General features: G+C 42.9%; 1 protein-coding gene across 2 annotated transcripts in view; it reads left to right on the top strand.

Annotated features, from left to right (window-relative positions):
- Nucleotides 1-20,078, top strand: part of STAC (SH3 and cysteine rich domain) — a 100,873-nt gene extending 80,795 nt beyond the window's left edge. For both annotated transcript variants that reach the window (XM_054729810.1, XM_008154062.3), the window contains 3 exons: nt 9,455-9,506; nt 9,623-9,760; nt 19,678-20,078. In XM_054729810.1, coding sequence (XP_054585785.1) covers nt 9,455-9,506; nt 9,623-9,760; nt 19,678-19,776 — 289 coding nt within the window. In that variant the 3' untranslated portion in view covers nt 19,777-20,078. The remainder of the gene's footprint in view (nt 1-9,454; nt 9,507-9,622; nt 9,761-19,677) is intronic.
- Nucleotides 20,079-20,493: the final 415 nt, after the last annotated feature.

The following is a 20,493-nucleotide window of genomic DNA, read 5'->3' as shown; positions in this document are numbered from 1 at the left end:
TTATGGCTTTGCTGAGTTGATATATCGCATAAGCAATCAGCAGATGTAAATAACTCCAAGTCAACACAAACCCCTACACATCTTAAGAACTCTGAAATAAAGGATCAAGAGTAAATAAAAGACTTAAAGATTCCAATGCATATTTCAGTGGCCCTATAATGCCTGTACCAAAGAACCTATTTTGGCTTCCCACATCTAAGTCATTTTCATTTTTATTAGTTCTCCCCAAACAGATTTATATGATAATGACCATGTTTCATAGGGGGGAGGAGGGAGGGAGCGGGGAATGAGACAGAAAGAGGAAAAAAAGCTTAGGAGCCAAGAGAGGGAAAGCAGGAACTGCTTTTCCAAGTTTATTCAATTCTAAGAAAGACACAAATTAATTGCCACTTCAGTGTGTCAGAACACCTAAATCGGGGGGAGGGAGGGCGCTTCAAAGAGAAACCTGTCTTCTTCTGTGACCCCAAATAAGGATTGAGATCCTTGAGTCACCAGACTCCTTCCTGGCAGCCTGGACCTCAGATTTTTCCATGGGCGCGTCTGAATGAAACCAGGCAGCTCTTTGTCTCATTAGCTAATATTCGTCAGAAGCTCTGGAGATGGGATGGCCTGAATTCATCTCATTCCGATTTTTTTCAAAGCACCTTAAAACTGACTTTAACCCGTGCATGGCTGTTTCCAGGACTTGTTTCATCTATCCTCCACTCGTCACATCGTGAGTGAGCATCTACCCTTATCCTCTGCTGGAGGAACAATTCACAGGCCCTGTGCTCAGAAAGCTCAAGCGGGCAAGGGCTGGGGTGGGTGGCAGAAGAGTAGATAAGACGGTGCACTTCAGTGTGGGGTCTTGTGGGTGGGGAGGCACCCAAGCAGCCTTGGGAAATCAAGGAAGACTGCAAGGAGGTGGCATCACAGCCATGCTAGGGCTTCAGCTCGTTAGTGCGCAGTCATTCTCTCTTTACCGCAAGGAAAGGATAAGGGAAGAATAGCTCAAATAACAGTCCAACAGAATTACTTTAAAAGTCACCAAAGGGGGTGCAAATGCAAAGTTCATTACAAAAAGAGGTGGTGCGCAATCATTGCCGGTTCAGCGGCGTATTTATTTAGATAATTGCATCCATTCCCGTCTTCATTCTGAAAAGACTGTCTTAAAATTCAGTGAAGCTTAGTGAATGGACACTTAGCTGTTTAGTTCAGATTTAAATGAGACGATTTATAGGTCTTTACATATTGGGGTGGGGGTGGGATAAGGTGGGAGAACTAGAACCCAGAACTCACAGATAGAAAGTAGAGTCAGGGCTGCAACCCAGGGAGGCAGACTTGGGGTCCAACTCGTCTTTCTTATCCCTGGCTTTCCATCCTACATTGTTGTGGTAGGATTCCTCTGTGATGAGGGTGCCGATTATATGTCAATCAGCAGATTCGGACAGTGTATTAAGGTACCCCATGTCTTCTTACAAGTCTATTGGGAGTGTTACGCTTGTTTTTAAGACCAGGAAGTTAGTTATCTATAGAATGTGTTCACGAAAAGTCACTCCTGTTCAAGGATAATTTTTTTAATTAAGATGAAATCATGACTCTTATACAAATATAAAATGAACACATGTCAAAGTTATTTTTAGACTCATTCATTAATGAGAGAACCAGTAATATGTCACATCTGGTTCAAAGGAGAATTCAAGCATCACACATATGCAGGTGATCCAGGGTGCTAATGTGAATTTGCAAAGACATGCAACGCTGGTCAGTATTCACAGGGTAATCATTGATTACACTCCACCAGACACGATTCACATGCATGTCTATGGACAGACAAGAGTCATTGGCATCATCATCAGTTTTATACAACTTGCAGAAATGAGAAATAATAGCTCAAAGATATTGAAGGCGGGGGGGTGGAGGGGGGAGATGACTTGGGAGAGTGAGCTAGACACCCAGATCAGCAATCTTTTTCGCCCATTTCGAAGTCTTTCACAATTTTTTCTGACAGCCCCTCTGTTGGGTTACCCAAGCAAGTAGTATTTTACAGAGGAGAAAACTATGGTTGGGATGCTCATACTTGTTAACCAGCCATAGGACCTGCTGGAGAATATTATTAAAATAGAGATTCCTGGTGCTCCATCCAATCCTAAAGGGTCAAATCCCATTTGGAACTATGTATGTTAAATATTTCTCTAGATTCTGATTATCCTCCAGATTTGAGAACAACTGATCCAAAAATACACAGTGGGCCAGTGGCAGACCCAAAACCAGAATGCAGGTTTCCTGAGTCTCAGGCCTGAGGTTCAGTACACTCATTGGATTTTTGGCTTGTAACTCATGTGATGATGTCCTTCCCTGTGTAAGGCCTTATATACACCTGCCATAAAACAAGAGGAGAGCCCTTAAGACAGAATAAGACTCCCTTGGTGTCTCATTTCCATTCTCTAAGTACATTACTGCTTGGCAAATGCATCAACGTAATTAAAACTAAATGTAATTCTAATGCACCAATTTGATTTAAAAATAATCTTCACAGTCACCAGGACATCAAAATGCAATTAGGGCTATTTGAGGAAAGTCTCTGATGCATTTTATGCTCTGATGCTGCACTGTGTCAAGAAACCCAGATCTTCCCGAATGTCACTAATGTGTTTAGCAGCCTCCCTCTCACTCAAATGCCTCTTCCGATTAGGTTCTGGGGAGCGTGATCCATGACAGTTCAGGAACATTCGCCAAATCCCATCCAAACGGCCCTCTCGCTGAAAGCTTTTTCTCTGAGCTGGTCCATGAACTTGGGAAAGTGCAGGCAGTCTTATGTATACCAGGCTTCAGACAAAATCAAATTGCATCATTCCGGAGTTCCTTGTTACCTACCCGTGTTCTCAGACTGGAAGAGGCTCTGGACCAGGACGATGGAAAATGAGAAATGGGTCTAGCAAAAAAAAACTAAGCAGCAGATCTAAAATGAATGGAGCCGTTTGGCAGGCTTCCTTTTCTGTTTCCCTTAGCCTGGTTTTTCCAGGACATCTGTTTTGGCTGAGTGACTATGGTTGCTGTAAGCTTCATTTGGGGTTCTTTTTGCCTAATGAATGGGAAGGAGTGAGAAATATTAAAGATATCTCCAAGTGCCTGCAGAGGAAAATGGGCGGTTCTGATGACTTCTCGCAAGGCTTGAGTAGAACAAGAGGCAGCTTGCCCTAGTGGAGCTAGTAATGGATTCAAACCCTGCCTACAGTGGTGAAGTCTCCCTAAACCTTCTTTCTCATGTGGCAACGCAACATGTCATGCCCACTTCACTCAGTGAACATCGCTGTCCCCCTCCAAGGCTCTTTAGCTGTCCTCCTCAATCTGTTCAGCCTCTTTACAGCAATCAGGCCCCGGGTGGTGGGCCCTCAGGCCTTCCCATACCTCTGTGGTCACTACCTAAAGCAGAGGGACAAGAGGTAAGGGGAATGTAAAGAGAGGAAGAAGCTTTTCTGAAGCTCTGAATCACCCCAAAGATTAGTGTCTGAAGTCACTTAAGACAAGAGAGTTCAAAGGCTATTTCATTAGCCAACTGTCCCTGCCAAAACCTAAGAGGAAACTCAATTAAAAAGTAGTAATCACTACATCTTCTAATTTCCAAGTGAAAAATTACATTTTAGGAAGAAATTAGAATTTGTAAATCCTTATTGTATATCAGTCACAGTGCTAAAGACATCTGCATATGCACCCTCATTTAATCCACACAATGACTTTGCAAAGTAAATATAGCTCATTATCTATTTGTTGTGCATAATATGTAATTATAGAAACATAATTGAGGTAGCTGAGTCTTTTAAAGGCATAGATATTTTGTTTTGTTTAGAGGGTAAATTTCACATTTGTTTGTGCCCCCAGCATAGTTCTCTTTCAGTAATCACACTTATTATAAACTAGAGGCCCAGTGCACGGATTTGAGCACCAGTGAGGTCCCTCAGCCTGGCCTGTACCCTCTCACAATCTGGGATCCCTTGGGGGATGTCGGATAGCCAGTTTCAGCCAAATCCCCACAGGCCCAATCCAGAAAGGAGGGAGCCCGATACTGTGTGTTGAACATCTGTCCCCTGTGGTCAGTGTACATCATAGCAACTGATCAACCAGTCATTCGGTCGTTCGGTCATCCAGTGCACAAATTTGTGCACCTTGAAAGGAACTGTGTGCTGCAAGGCTATGGTGGACACAGGGGCAGGTCTCAGCCCATCCTCCGCACCCCTGCCTGGCCCCTCCCGCCATGGCCCCTGGTCCCCTGTCTTGTGGCAGCCCCATGCCCACTGCCACTGCTCCCACACCCTGACGGTGCCTGCCCCACTTGCACCCACTGATGGCAGAGTGATTGGGGCCAGCACCAGCAGCGGGTGTGAGCAGGGCAAGCGCTGTCAGTGGGTGGGAGCAGCGGCTGCTGCCCTGATCACCCTTCAGGAGCAGGGGGAGGTGGAAAAGCCCTGAGGGGCAATCAGGGCCGGCAGCTGCCACTCACACCTGCTGATGGCACCGAGCGATCAGGGCCGGTGCTGGGCACCAGCAGCGGGTGCAAGCGGGCTGGCATCAGCAGCAGGTGCAAGTACTGGGCAGGACCATGGTGTGTGGGAGCAAAGAATTTTCAGTAACCACCAGAGGCTTGCCCAGATGACAGCAACCAGCCTGCTCCACCATCCCACCGCAGCCGATGCCCGCCATGTTCTGTGTGCGCCCCCTGGTGGTCAGCACACGTCATAGCAACCAGTTGTTTAGTTGTTCGGTTGTTCTGCTGTTCGGTCTATTTGCATATTAGGGTTTTATAGAGAGAGATAGATTACCAATTTACATGTCTTTCCCCTTTAAAATTACCAACATCTTAAGGTTAGTAACTATGTCTTATCAACAATAATAGCCACCATCTATTGTAGGCTTATCTAAATGTGCTTTACAAGTGTTACCTCACTTAATTATCAGAAATATTGAGGAGATAGGTACTATTATTATCTTCACTTTACAGATAAGAAAACTGATGCTTAGACAAATCTTTTCACCTCTGTACACTCAGTGCACGCCCAAGCCTAACCTGTCATGAGCATTCAATAAATACTTGTCATATAATTTCCTTCAGCCCAATAGGCAGAGATAGCAGGATAAAGAAAGATAATATCCTTTGTATTCCAAAATATGCAGTATATCCAAAACATTGTAAAAGCACAGAAGGCCCAGAGCAGCCTGCCTTGTACTTGTACTTCCAAAGAAGGGCCGGTGAGAGGGCTCAGGTTGTCCCAGACCGTGGGGAAGGTGTTTCTCAGAAACAGTGACCTCAACAAGGGGGTGTCAGTATCTCCACGCCTAGGAATCTGTGCTCTCCTGGGGAATGGCGAGAGCTGAGCAGGGGCGGGGAGCTCAGGACAACTCACACTCCACCCTCCAGGAGCTTCCACCCATCGAAGACCAAACCCTCTTCATAACACATTGCAAAAGAGTTCCCTCTAGCTGGCTGGGCTCAGCAGGCATCATTCTTATAATCAGTGCATGCTGTGCCCCCTGCATCCCTGAAACCAGTTTATCTGGGGATAGAAGAGATGGGTTCCTATGTCCACGTGGAAAGCTGAGAAATGAGGGTGGCAAAGGACTACTGAGAATGAACCCAGATAGCAACCATCAAGCTCACATGCAAATACACATGAGCACACAGACACACTCACAAAGAAACTCTGTCCTTTGCACCACTGACCCATAGTTCCATTAGCTTTTGTTATCTTACTCCTACTCTTGTTGATAGCTCACAGTTCCCTCATCATTTCAAGACGTTCCATAAATCATGATATAACCAACCTGAGACTCTTCCTCTGGGCCTAAGACAATTTTGACTGAGCAAACCAAATGGGGAGGTCAGCTATGGTGCCCTGACCTGTAGGAAGCGGATGCTTTCATGGTATATGAATTGTGCTATACTTTGTATCATGCTATGTATATAATTCTGGCTTAGAGTACAGGCAGAATTTGTACCTCAGCTGAGGATGTTCTGATTAAATTAAGCAAAGGTAAATTTTTTAAGTATTTGGAGTCTGACAGGTTCATCCTCAAAAATTTGGAAATAAAGATAGATTTAAATTATAAAATCTACACATAATAGATCAGGTCACCTGAAAGAAAGAGAATGGCTGTTAGATCAGAGCTGGACTTACTTAGAACATGTTTGAAATGTGCTAACCTGAAATAAGAAAGAATTGTTCCCTGGGGTGGGGCTTGGTCAGCCACAGAAGCATGAAACAATTGGAGGCAGAGAGTCATGCACTGACTGGCAGTGTCCATCCTAGGACCAATCAGCACAAGGAGAATTTTAGGCATTAGGCTTCCATTCTTTTGGCAACAATGGCAAGGCTCCCCCTATGTAGAGCAGGTAGGCAGAATGCTTGGATTTAGTTCTTTTTTTTAAGATTTTTTATTGGTTTTTAGAGAGAGAGGACAGGGGAGAGAGAGAGAGAGAAGAAACATCAATGTGAGAGCAAAACATCAATCAGCTGCCTCCTGCACACCCCCTGCTGGGGATCAAGCCCTCAACCTGGGGCATGTGCCCTGACTGGGACTCAAACCTGCAGCCTTTTGGTGCATGGGATGACAACCAACCAACTGAGCCACACTTGCCAGGGCTGGATTTAGTTCTTTGATGGCAAGGCATAGCACCCAACACCATGGGACGGAGAAGAGAACTAAGGTGAGAACTGGCTTGAGAAGGGCTGCCAAAAGGGCCACATGGGCTAGCACCTGAGAGTCAGGTAACAGCAGGCTGGAGCTGTAGGGCCAGTCCCTGGGGTTAGCTAGGTTTCCCAGGCTACCTGTGAATAAGCTAATTTGAATAATTTCACAGGTTCCCAGGCACAAAAGCAGTAACTAGTTGTCTGGTCTGTGGCCCTGGAGCAATTCGGGCTGGGGCTGGTGCCTAGTGGCTGGAGTTTGAGAGCTCCAAGGGGAAGTGCTTGGGATGTTGACTTAATCGGCTCTTAAGGGAAGCTCTCTAGTCTCTACCCAGAGTTTCAAAACTGGGTCAAGACACATTTAAAAAATAAATTTAAAACATTATATTACACAGAGTGGTTTTATCTTGCATGCCTACTCAGATCCATCGCCTGGAGCCCAGTGGAAAAGGATTCTGAGTGCAGGCTCAGCAGGGAGCATCCTGAGATGGATGGGTGAGGCAAGGTAGGAGTATGGGGCAGCACAACTCCCACAGCTGACCCAGATGCAGAGAGCCAGCTGTCTTGGATTCCAGGGCTGCCCTAGAGCAAGATCCTCCCTACAGTGAAAAAGAGGCATTAGCCGTCTTCACCAGATGACTAGAGCAGGGACTGATAGCAGGAGTCTACTCATTCTTTATGACTGCATCCGGTTCATTTTCTTCATTGCCCTGAAGGCCATTTGCAATTATACATATGCACATTATATATTTATTATTTATATATTTATTAAGTGTTTCACTATATATTTGCGTGTTTATTATCCATCTTCTCACTAGAATATTAGCTCCAGTGGGGGGGGACTTACTTGATTCACCGGAGTATAGACCGTGCCTAGTAAAATGGCTCTTTCAGAGTTGGCATTCTAGAATATTTGTTGAACGAGTCAGTGAATAAAAATAAATGAAACAATAAATGGGTGAATGTAACTCTCCTTACTCACCAAGCAATTTTTTTATTCTGGTGGAGTTCTTTTTAAGGAAAAAAAACAATCCCCATCACAATGTCACGAGCATGTCTGGTATTTCTCATAAAATTATAGCTGGTATCCAGGGAGTGCCTCGTTCGTGTTTAGTTAACATGGCTCATGCGCACAGGGACAGTCCACCTCTGGGCACAGAGAGGCTCTAGCTAGACTAGAAAAATAGAGGTTGGATTTAGCAGTATCCTCTTCCACCCTTAGGAAAAGGTGCCCCCTCCAACCTCCAGTTTTACTTTCTACTTACAATTTCTACCAAACCATCAGCAAAGTCTTTGTAGTTGATACTAACACATGGTTTCTCAGGTTATTGGGTTAAATAAAATCTGCTGGAGCTGGAAAGATTTTTCTGCATCGACTTTCATCCTTGCTGCTTAATTAAATCCCTCACCTGGGAAACGAGTAATTTTCAGCCATCTTGCGTTCTGTGGCATCAGCATGAAACTGTGACTTTTGAAATACCAAAATGCCAGTTGTGTTTAATGTTTCAGGGGCAACAGCCTGTTCTATTTGGAATCCCCTACGAAGATAGATATTAACTGAGAATGGAAAATGACAGCAGAGGAGATTGAATCAGAAGAGCAAAATGAGCACACAAATCTACTTCCCCTCTTTCTACAATCCCTTAAAATGTCAGAAAATATATATTTTGTAAAGAGTACATCCATACCAGTACTAGGAAACAAGAAATAATGCTATCAGAGACCCAAAAATCTTGGGAGTTTCCTGGCAGCCTAGGATATAGAATTGGGTTGAAAACAATGAAGATGCCAGAGACCAAAGAATGCTCGGGGGGGAGGAAGAAATAACTGTAAATGTAAGAGCACCAAGAGACACTGAACTCGGCAAATTTACTGAAGAGCATGAGTTGTCTCTGGAGGCTTGTTTCTTCACCCCAACCTGCCCTTTGTCATGAGACTTTGCAATTCCTCTTACCACGGAGGTGGTACCTATTACCCCATCCCTTGAGTCTGGAATGGCCTCATGACTTGCTTCGTCCAATAGAAATGACAATGTATAGAAGGAATTAAAACAGACATCCACACACTCGAACACACATGCGGATGTGAAAATCAAACAAGAAGTGGCAAGGCAAATCACCACCACATCAACAAAAACATGTAAGTCTTCAGTTAAACTCAAGTAATTCTTGATGAATGACAGTGTGCATGTGTGTGCGCACACACACGTCTAGAACAAAACTCCAAATTATGCCAACATAAAAGGTGGCAGGCCAGGAAAGTAGAGCTAAGCAAAAGTATAATAGGTTTTAAGAAGGTACTGAGAAAATGTAGATAATGACTAATTTTAGATGTCAATAGTAAACAAAAAAATCAAAATACATATACATACTCACATAAAAATGTAAGTGTATGGGAAGGATCTAGGAGGAAACCATTGACAGCGGTCACCTCTGGGCAATGAGAGGAGATTATAGGGCAGAATATGAAGTCAACTTGCACCTTGAAACTTGTCAACATCCAAATTTTGGAGTTTTTAACAATGCAAATATGATTATTTGTGTATTAAAATAAAGCTGAGAATTATTTTTTAATACAGCTATACAAATTTTACTTGCTTTCAATATGTAACAAAGCTATTTTCATGAGTGGGAAGAACTGGTAAAAGTCATGTTTACTTTATTTCTACTAGTATGTATTTTAGGATCATTTGTATAAATGAAAAACTGTTGCTTTCAGCTTCTAAGTAGCATTTTTGTTGTTGTTTTATCCCCTTCTGCTTTCTCACCCAACTCATTCACTTTTCATTCTAGACCAGGAGACATGATCACTCTTCTAGAAGATTCCAATGAAGACTGGTGGAAAGTAAGTATTTCCCTTTCTTTAAAAAAAAAAAAAAAAAAGAATCATTTGGTGACTGTCATTACAATGAATGGTATAATTACAACGAATTGTGGATGCATGTCTCCTTTTTCTTTCAGGGGAAAATTCAAGACAGGATTGGCTTCTTTCCAGCCAACTTTGTTCAGAGAGTACAGCAGAATGAGAAGATTTTTAGATGTGTTAGAACCTTCATTGGGTGTAAGGAACAGGGGCAGATAACACTGAAAGAGAATCAGGTGAGTAATATTGAGTCTGACCAAAACAGAGTAACAGCCATCTACAAATCTGAATGAGCAGGGTCATATTCCAAGTCTTCACCTTGAGAAAAGATATCCTCACTCCAACCATATGAGTGCAGTAGGATCGAAACATGCAAAATCAAAATGTTAGGAAGCTGACTTGGTGGTGTCTGTCCACAAGAGGAAATGTACATAACGTCATGGCAACAGGATGAGGACGTCTGGTCCCCGTGCTTTTCTCTGAGGATCACTGGTCTCAGATGTGGGCAGCTACTCCAGGTGGGGCTCTGTGCTGGTCTCCAGGAATGTGTGGTTCACTTTTCATGGTCTCTTGGGGATATTTTGCCGTTACTTGCTGCTGGGTTGCACAGTTCATTGCATTTGCTTTCAGTCACAAAGACCCCTCGTAAGTCTCCTTGTGCAGATTCCAAGCTTCTGCCTGCTCCCTGGAAACCATGACACTCCCTAACCAGGGACTGCCTCAGGCCTAGGCCCTGGATATCTCCCTACATCTAAGGTAGAGATGAATGTGGGGTTCACTGTGATGACGTCAATTTCCTGAGAAGTGAGGCAGGAACCCCCTGTACCTACACTGAGTGGCCAGATTATTATGATCTCTGAACGCATAATAATCTGGCCACTTAGTGTATATCCTATATAATAAAAGGCTAATATACAAATTATCCCCTCAACCAGGAGTTTGACCAGCAGGCAGGCTGGCCAACCGCCCATGTCCCCTCCCCCTGGCCAGGCTGGCCGGACCCCACCCATGCACGAATTCATGCACCGGGCCTCTAATACACACACACACACATACACACACACACACACACACACACACACACACACACACTGAGTGGCCAGATTATTATGCGTTCAGAGATCATAATAAACTGGCCACTCAGTGTATATGACTTCAACCTCCTTGCTTCATGCTCCCCCATTCCCTCCTGGAATGTCGACAGAGACAAAGAGACAAGACAGGCACAGCTGAGCCCTTAGTCCAGCAGAGAGAGGCTTCCCTCCTGCCCCCTCTTCTCGGACTGCAACTCCCCTCGTGTCACAGCCTGTGTCCTCACTGTAGACTGAAATAATGTGCGCAGACCTCCATGTTTGCTCTTGATGTATTTGGGGATGCTTTCAGAAATTAGACATGAGAAATTTATTTTCTCTCTTAATCAAGTCTCATTGGAATCCAGACCCAGATCCCGCTCATCACTCTCCCAAGGTAAACCCAAAGGGAGAGGTGAAAATGGGGCCTGGTGCCGTGTTTTGATTATTGGAAACAGTGAATCTGAGGGGACTTGGGGCCTGAAAGTCCTCTGCACCACTGCCACACAGGCCCGTCTGAATCTCAGGACCCCACAGCACCAGGTGGCCCATAGGAGAACGATGGGTCAGGAAGGAGTGTGAGAAAACTGGCACAGGAAACAAGATAGCCTGATGACCTCCCAGAGGGACCAGAAAGGAGAAGCCTTAATAGATGATGATAGACCCCCTGGGACATTTCCAATCGGACCGTCTCCCTTTGCAGAACTGAGGACAGACCTAAGAGAGGGGATCGAAACCTTCAAATAGTGTGTCGCCATTTTAAATGATGGCTTTATAAACAGCAGAGGAATAAGTGAAGTATTAATGATACAATGGTAGTGGAAAAGTAATACAAACACGAGGGAAAAGAGAAAAAATTGGAAGGTTTGTTTAAGTGGATTTTTTCTTTGCATTTAAATTACTTTCATGGTGTAAAGTTTTAAAAACTACATTTTAAAAGAAGCAAAGTTAAAAACACTCAATCTTATCTTTTGAATCTAATGATGTAAAAGTACACAGGGTTGCTGTGATTTTTCTAGGCCTCAGTTTTGCATATGCTCAGGCACACACACACACTCACACAACACACTACCACATCCCACCATTACTGCATCTAATTGTAATGGTTGCTGCTGATAGAAATGCAACATTCCATGGTTGAATGGCAATCTGTAGGGTTGGGTAGGGCATACCACCCAGCCTCTTCACTTAGACACTAGAGGCCCGATGCACAAAATTCATGCAAGAGTAGGCCTTCCTTCCCCCGGCTGCTGGCACCGGCTTCCCTCCGGCACCCGGGACCCGGGCTTCCCTCACAGCCCCGGCTTCGTCTGGAAGGACGTCCAGAAGGATGCCTGGTCTAATTAGCATATTATGCTTCTATTATTATAGATGTTTAAGACACAACACAGCTTTCAGCCTGAACCTGGAACCACATAGATCTGCCTGTAATTCTGTACGAAAGTAACATAACCCCTGAGAGGTGCCCAGCCTGGTGTTTCTTAAGGTGTGGTCTTTCAACCACCTGAATCAGCTGGGAGCTTGCTGAATATGCAAAATTCCTGACTCCACCCTAGACCCCTTGAAGCAGAACCTTTCAGGATAAAAGGCAGAGAATCAGTCTCTTTTACACACTCCCCAAGTGTTCTGATCAAAGTTAATGTTTGAAAATGACCTTCATTTTCCTTTCCTCACTTTAAGTCCTATTATAGCTCTGTGAGAACTGAAGGCATTTTTATTTCCAATTACATATTGATCAACAAAAGCCACTGAGGTCTCTTTATCGCTACACAAATTCTCTATTTTCAATCTTTGTCAATGTGGCAACCAATTTCAGTGTCAGCCACTTGGAAGAAAATTTGCATCTTTTAAAAATATGTTTTTATTGATTTTTAGAGAGAGAGGAAGAGAGAGGAATAGAGAGATAGAAACATCCTTGAGAGACGAACATCATCTTGCACGTCCCCTACTGGGGACGTATCCAGATATGTGCCCTGACTGGGAATGGAACTGCAACCTCTTGGTTCCTGGGTTGACACTCAACCACTGAGCCACATTGGCTGGGCAAAAATTTACGTTTTACAAATCTTTTATTGAGGAAAAAACTTAAATTTGTCTCCACTTTAGTATCCTAAATTATTTTAGCTATAAAATTTCAAAGCATGCCTGTTAATGGAGGGGAGTACAATGTAGTAACAAAAACATGGATTCCAGTGCCACACCGAAATGGATCCATATCCTACGTGGTTTTGGCAGAGTCACCTGTGAATATCAACATTCCCATCTGTAAAATGGGTATAGTAGCATCTCCCTCTTGACTTGCAGTCAGGGTTAAATGTTATCACCTGTATAAAGTCCCAGCACAGTGCCTGGCCAGGATGGAAGCTTAGTAAGGTCATTTCCTTTGCTGCCACCATCACTCAGAGTTAAGCCTAAATGGGGAATTCATCTGCAGTGGCCAATGCCACCTAAAATTACCTACTAAGCATCCAAAAATAGCCAGTATGATATTTATAACCCTAAAAATATGAAGAGACAAAAACTCATTAGCAGAGAAATAGAAGAAATTTGATTCTGAAAATAAATGCATCTCTGATTAAATCATGTTTCTGCCTCTAGGGTAAATTTGTCTCACAGTCATTGTATTATTTTTTTCACAGAGCCTCTGTTCCCAAATAGAATTAAGTTACCCTTTTGTTGTGAACACAACTAGAGTCTGCCATGACATGAGTATGTTTTCTTCATTTTTGAAATTTTAAAAGTATCCTTATTAAATCAACGTTAAGCACCATGAAAGTATTTTTAGTTCATTCCACAGTTCTGCCATCCCTACAGAACTGTTTTTCATTGATTCTTTGTGTTCTATAAAGCTTTAAATAAATAAAAAATATTTTAATTATAAAACTAGACTGCATTTATTGTGGAGAAAATTTGGAAAAGTATAAAGAAGAAAATAAAGATCACAAGTAATTCACCCATCAACTATTATTAACATAAACACTTTGGTATATTTCCTACCAAACTTTTCTTCTAATTTATATTTTGTTATTATATTCTGCTTAGTTCCCAACTAATTTTCTAGACTTAGTCACAAATGTTTATGCAAACACAGTTTTCTTTATAGTTGTATAACAAACATGTCATATAAATCAGAGGTTGATAAACCCATTGATCAAATCTGGCCTGGCTTTTAAATAAAGTTTATTAAAACATAGACTTGTGCACATATATAATCTGTTACTGTTTTCACACTACAATGGTTGAGTTGGGTCATTGCAACAGAGACAATATGGCCTCAAAAGCTTTAAAATATTTACTATTTGGTCTTTTACAGAAAAAGTTAGCCGACCCCTAATCCAGATGTACCAGTATTTAAGTATTCTCCTATTGTTGGATATTTAGAGTTTTTATTTGTTTAACTGTTATTGATAACTACAATAAACATCTTTAAACCTAAATCTTTCTCCATAACTCTGACTACATCCTAAGGATAGACTTTAGAGCTTATAGGACAACATGTAAAAGATTTTTACAATTCTTGATACATTCTTCAAAATCACCTCTAAAAAGGTTGGGCTGATTTATACCCACATCAACTGTTTATGAGAATATTCCGGTCACCACATCCTTGCCAGAATTGAACATTAATATTTTTTATATCACTTGGTAGGTGAATAATATTTCATGTTAATCTGCATTTCCAGGATAGTTAGAGAGGTTGAAATGTTATTACATATGTATTAGGCATTATATTTCTTTTATAAAATAATCAATTTGAGTACTTTACCTATTTTCTTACACTATTGAAAAAGTTTCCTGTCTTTTAAGAATATTTACAACTGGTTTACCACATGTGGCCAGCATTTTCTGATCTATCATTTGGCCTTGAATCTTAATGCTTCTCCCTTCAGAAACTTAGTAATTCTTTGATTGAACCATCTCCATTTTATCATATTTCCCTTCAAGTGTTAATCTCTGTATCGCTTTCTACTTTATGTATCACTCTCCACTTCTTCCGAAGAGAACATTTCAGGAGACCTGCTTCACTTTAATTTTCTGAAGTTTCACTTCAGTCCTTCATTGCTTCTCACACAGATTTTAATTTCATGATCATTTCCTTGTAGTGTTTTCTTCTCAATTAGCCCCCTTTCTTCTGCAACATGTTCTCATTACATCACACTTAACCTCAAGAGAGTCCTTCCTTAAAACATCAAGGCTAAGTCTTCCTTCAACCTATTCTACCCACTTATTCTTTTGGACATATGCACATATTCTCTGCAATTTTTTTTTTATGTTTCATAGTAACAACCTTGATCCATTTATCTTGTGGTAAGCAGAATAACAGCCTCATGTCCTAATCTTGAAAACTTTGAGCATGTTGCCTTAGCATAGCAAGAAAGACTTGCAGATGTGGTTAACCTTAGGATCTTGAGCTGGGAGATTATCCTGTATTATCTAGATGAGCCCAGTGTAACCACAGGAGTTCTTATGAGAGGAGGACAGGAGGGTCAGAGTCAGATAAGTAGACATAACGATGGAAGCAGAGGTCAGAGAGAGAAACTGGAAAAAGTTATGCTGCTGGCCTTGAAGATGGAAGAAGGGGCCAGGAGCCAAGGAATATGGGTGGCCTCGAATAGCTGAGGGCAAGGAAACAGATTCTTTCTTACAGCCTCCAAAAGAAATGCAGCCCTATTGACACCTTGATTTTAGGACTTCTGATCTCCAGAACTGCAAGAAAATAAATCTGTGTTCTATCAAGTAGCCAAATTTATTACAGCAGCCATAGGAAACTAATGCAAAAGGGGGCTTTGCAGATAGATTAAGGTTATGGACCTGTGATGGGAGCTCTTAGATTGTTTGGGTTGGCCAAATCTAATCGCTTGCACCCTTAACAGCAGTGAAATGTATCTGACTAGAGTCAGAGATGCCGAAAAAGAGGGCCAAAGAGATGAGATCAGAGATTAAGTGTAAAAAGGACTCAACCCACCCATACTGGATTTGAAGATGTAGGACTGAGCCACAAGCTAGGGAATACAGGTGGCATTTGAAGTTGACAGTCAGCAAGAAAGCAGGCACCTCAGTCCTACAACCACACGGAACTGAATTTGGCAACAACCTAAGTGAGCCTGAAACTGGATTCTCTCCTAGAGAAATAGAAAAGAAAGAAAAGAATATGGCCCCATTGACATCTGGATTTTGGCCTTGTGAAACCCAAAGCAGAGAAAAGTAGCCACGCCCACCAGACATCAGACCTACAGAACTGTGAGATAATAAATTGTGCCGTTTAAAGCCACTAAGTTTGTAGTAATTTGTTACAATAGCAAACTAATACACATCTCGAGTTACAAAACTCAAATTGAGTCAAGCTCAGAAGGTATATTTTACTCATATAATAAGAGATCTGGATTCAAGGAAGTTCTTGGATTCCATGGTCAGGGCTTCAGATTTTTCTACCTTTATGCTCTGCCACCGTCGCAATGTTAGCCACCTCCCCTCGTGGTCATAGATGGCTGCAGCCACTCCAAGAATCCCTTCCAGATGAGGAGAGACATTTTCTTCCTAATGCATCTCTTTTAAGAGGAAAACACACTTTGCCACCCTGGTTCCTTGGCTGGAACCACTAAGAGAATCACTAGCAAGGGGAATAGAAGCAGACTTGCACCAATTAGGATTTACCTGAATCATGCTGCAGAGATAAAGACAACAGAAGTCAGAACTCTGCTGTGTGGGAAAATAGCAGAAATTACTGTGGATATCAACCAACAGCCTCCAGCCATTTACTTATCCTAGAACAAGGAGTGATCAGTGCAGAGTGGAGGTTGCCCAGTTGAAAAGATGAATGGATCAGTGTGGATCCAGCTCAGGGTCCACTCAGGTGTATTCAGGTCTACTCCGTTGGAGGAGCAGGTAATTATGCATAACTCGTACTAACTTCTGGCAGCGAAGAAGCATTTATCTAATGTTGATCTGCTAAGTTGAGTTAGGATTTGCTTCTTTTGCCATTGCTTTTTCCCCCCAACATTCTGAACTCCTGGAATACATAAAAAAACCACTTTCAGCTTTGTATGAAACCCCCATAGTCTATCTGTCTCCATTCCCACCCACTGTGTTTTATTTGTTGGGACCTCAACTCCCAGGAGACACTTGTGCCACATTTATCTAATTTGCCCTACTTCCTGTCATTTCCTTTTCTAGGAGGATCACAACTTCTAACAAATGTAGAAAGAAAAGTATTGATTGGAAGGAGTAGAGCCCTTAGTAATAGAGAAATGACTGCCCAGTTTTCAGCTCTGGGCAGCTGCTGAATCTCTGAGCCTGAGACAGACCTTGGAGGAGGAGATCTCTTTTAGGCTGGTAGATTTATCCTTGACATAGCAGCACAACTTGCTTCAGTCATCAACTGAGTTCAACACCAAAGGTCTTAAAGAAATTCCAATCAGCTTCTGAATGGCCGTCAGTCTTGGCATTTAGTGTTATGACTATTCTTCTCTACCTCCAGCCCTGTATCTTTTCATAGGTATTTTGAGGGAAGGAGGACTCAATCCAAGAGTGCCAGGCAAAAAAAAAAAAAATCTTTTTAAATAAAACAATTGCTCATCTATGAGTGGCAATCATTTTAATGTTAATGAGTTTGGAGGACATGCAGGGGACAACCTTAAATGGTATTAAGTATATGTGATCGCAGAAGACTTCAGGATTTTAACCAGACAAGGCCAAATGGGAATGAGCCAATAGGGGCACTTGACCATTACGCAACAGAATTTGAGACAATGGAGGAGAAGAAGCAGAGGGCCAGGCAGTGAGTCAGCAAGCAGGTATCAAGTTGAGACAAGAGTGTGGAAAATCCAGCCCACTCCATTGTCTTTAAAAACTAGGAGGAGTGAGAATAGGTGAGTGATAGAGCTACAAATGCACAAACTGGAGCAGAAACATGGATGACTGGTGATAAAGTAGTAGTAATAATATAGACTAAGAGACAAAGATCGAATGCTAAGTGTTAAAGAATAACTACGAAGCTGAATTTGCAACCCAGCAAAGAGTCTAGGCTCTGGGGCATGAGATCAGGGAAGAAATGAGGTAAATCTCTTAAGACAGAAAATAATAACTTGTATCTGTTTCATATTAGAAAGGCAAAGTCTCCAAGTGATGCTGCGGGGCTGGCTATAGCTGGGCTTGATAGTTAGCTAAGCACTGGGCTGGCTGAAGATGGTATACTGAGTATGTGAGGTGCCTCTGTTCTGTATATGCTGCACCCACCTTGGTATTGAGATGCCCAGCTACACATGATGCATCAAAGTCAAGTCTATACCATTATCAGTGAGCCAAGTAGACAGGTCAGGATTGGTCAGCAGTGGGAAGAAAATTGGTTCAGCCTTTGTAAGTCTTTTGGCTGTAAAGAGAGAGGGGATGTAGAGAGGAAGAAAGGAAGAGAATGAAAAAGGAGCGACAGAAGGATGACAACAGGTAGCAAAAGAAAAAGAGGGGGGAGGGGAGGAGTGGAAAAAAGAACTGCTTTAAATAAATCTGACCCTCTCCTTTCTCCACTTAAAATCCTTTAACGCCCAACTGTTGATTGATGCCAACATTCATTTTTGCCTTTTTCCCATGCTGCAGAGTCCTGATTTTTGTTTTCTTGTCCATCTGTACCTTCTATGACTCAGGTAAATCCTAACTGAACTGATTGAATGGGTCCTATTCTCCTTCCTGGTGATTATTTTGGTGGTTGTCTTGTGACCCAGGTCCAGTCAATGAGATTGGTCAGAAGGTCAGCGAAGGGACTTAGCAGGCTTAGCATGGCTGCATGTCCACACATTCCTGGCCCTGGCAGCCTTTCCGGCTTTATCTCACACCATTCACCACCTCCATCTCTGGCTGCATTGTTCTAGCTAGTCATTCCAAAGTGCCACAAAGTTACCCGCTAGGTGAGATCAGATTGCCATATAATTTCACATCAGCACCTTTTTCTTTACTCATTAATCATTCAAAAATATTAATTACTTAAGCTGTCAGTCAGCTTTACTAAGTGTTGTTCACTGGATGATCAGTGACTAACACAGGCATGGTCCTTGCACTCAACAAGCACGAAATTACTCAATGAAATGTCTTTCTTCCCAGTTCTGCTCAATAAACAATATGAGAGCAGGAGTCTGTCTGTTTTCACTCGTTTTCAAGCTTCTGGAATGGTATCTAGCACATAGTAGGTTCCCAGTAAAAATTTGTTGAATGAATGAATGAATGAATGAATGAATGAATGCAGAAAGCAGGGAATTACAGGTTCCTTAGACAATTGAGGTGTCTCTGATGTAGCCTAATGAGTTAAATATTTGCTAGGATAATAAGCCATCCAGCCTGTCTGGGACCGAGGAATTTCCCAGGATATGGGAGGTCCAGTGCTAAAATTGAGAAAGTCCCGGGCAAACCGAACTAAGTTTGTCACCCTATTTGTGACCCTTCAACCCAAAGGAGCTCCTCTGGTTCTCCCTCAGCTCCCACCCTTTTCTACTCACAATCAATCTTCTGAGCTGGTCTTTCCATTCCACCTCTGAATGAAAGGAAACGTTCCCAGCTCTGCCACTGCTTCCTAAAATGGTAGATTCTCAAGCTTTTCTTGATCCTCATTCATCAAGCTGAATCTCAGAAAACATTCAATCCCTGGACTAGTTCCAAACCCAGGGTTCTGCCTAATTTAAATATATATATATATATATATATATATATATATATATATATATATATATATATATATTGTTTTGAGAGAGAGAGGCAGAAAAAGAGAGAGAGAGAAAATTAATGAGAGAGAGAGAAACATCTATTTCTTGTTCCACCTATTTATGCATTCATTGGTTGATTCTTACATATGCCCTGACCAGGGATGTGAACCTGCAAACTTGGCGTATCAGAACAATGCTCTAACCAACTGAGCTGCCTGGCCAGGGCTGCCTAATTTGTTATCAAACCTTTTCTCACAGAGCCACAACTTCCCACCCTAACACTGCTCTCTCTTTTCCAATTCAATGCCCCGCTGACCTCAGTCAGCAGTGATTCCGGTGTAGGTTCTAGCTTCTTTCTTGTTGACATTTGTTTTTTCTTTCCTTGGCATTCAGATCTGCCTGGCTTCTGAAGAAGAACAGGACGGCTTCATCAGAGTCCTCAGTGGGAAGAAGAGAGGCCTTGTCCCCCTGGATGTCCTAGAAAATGTCTGATTGCGGGCCCCTCCTCCTTTTGCAGTAGGCAAGCCCTGCTGCGATGCCTCATCTCACACTGTGTCAACCCAGAGGAGCTGTCACAATGACCCGGCCACCCAGGAAACAGTGAGACCAGACTCAAGGATCTGAGACTGTGGAGTGTCAGCCACCAGATAGAGGGACCATGGCACAGCATATCCTGGCTGCCCAAGGTGGGGATGAGGCTGAGAGAGTCACTGGCAGAGCTGAGGTCCCTACCTGGTGGCAGTAGCAGGACAGCAACCACAGCTGTTCCCCAGGACTCAACTCCCTCCCTGTCGATGTGGTGTAAGTTAACCCACTGAAGTGTACTCTGGTCTGCAGTGTGGCCCCAGTTTGAGGTTCCGGTCCCTGTAGTCAAGTGTGATTCGGATTCCAGACCTTTGTCCTCAATACCAACCAATGAGCATCATCACAGTTGAGGCCCCAAGCAATCTCTCTGCAGAGCATCAGGAAGTCCTACTTCCTAGCTCCCAACATTCCAGGGTTCCCCAGGACCCCTCACTTTGTGATTGTGCTGTCTCTTCTGTCCTCTGAGTCCTAGTGGTGTGCATTACATGTGAGAGCCAAGCGGATGTGTCACCAACTACAAAGACCTGACCTGCTCAAAGAAGGCTGGCAGGCAGTCTCCCCTGCTGCTCTAGGGACCGACAGGTGACAGAGCAGGACAGGAGGCCTGAATTCAAAGGGCGAAGT

Source organism: Eptesicus fuscus, chromosome 18 (genome assembly GCF_027574615.1).
Source record: "Eptesicus fuscus isolate TK198812 chromosome 18, DD_ASM_mEF_20220401, whole genome shotgun sequence".
In the NCBI taxonomy this organism is placed as follows: Eukaryota; Metazoa; Chordata; class Mammalia; order Chiroptera; family Vespertilionidae; genus Eptesicus; species Eptesicus fuscus.
This window is presented reverse-complemented; position numbering and strand designations above follow the sequence as displayed.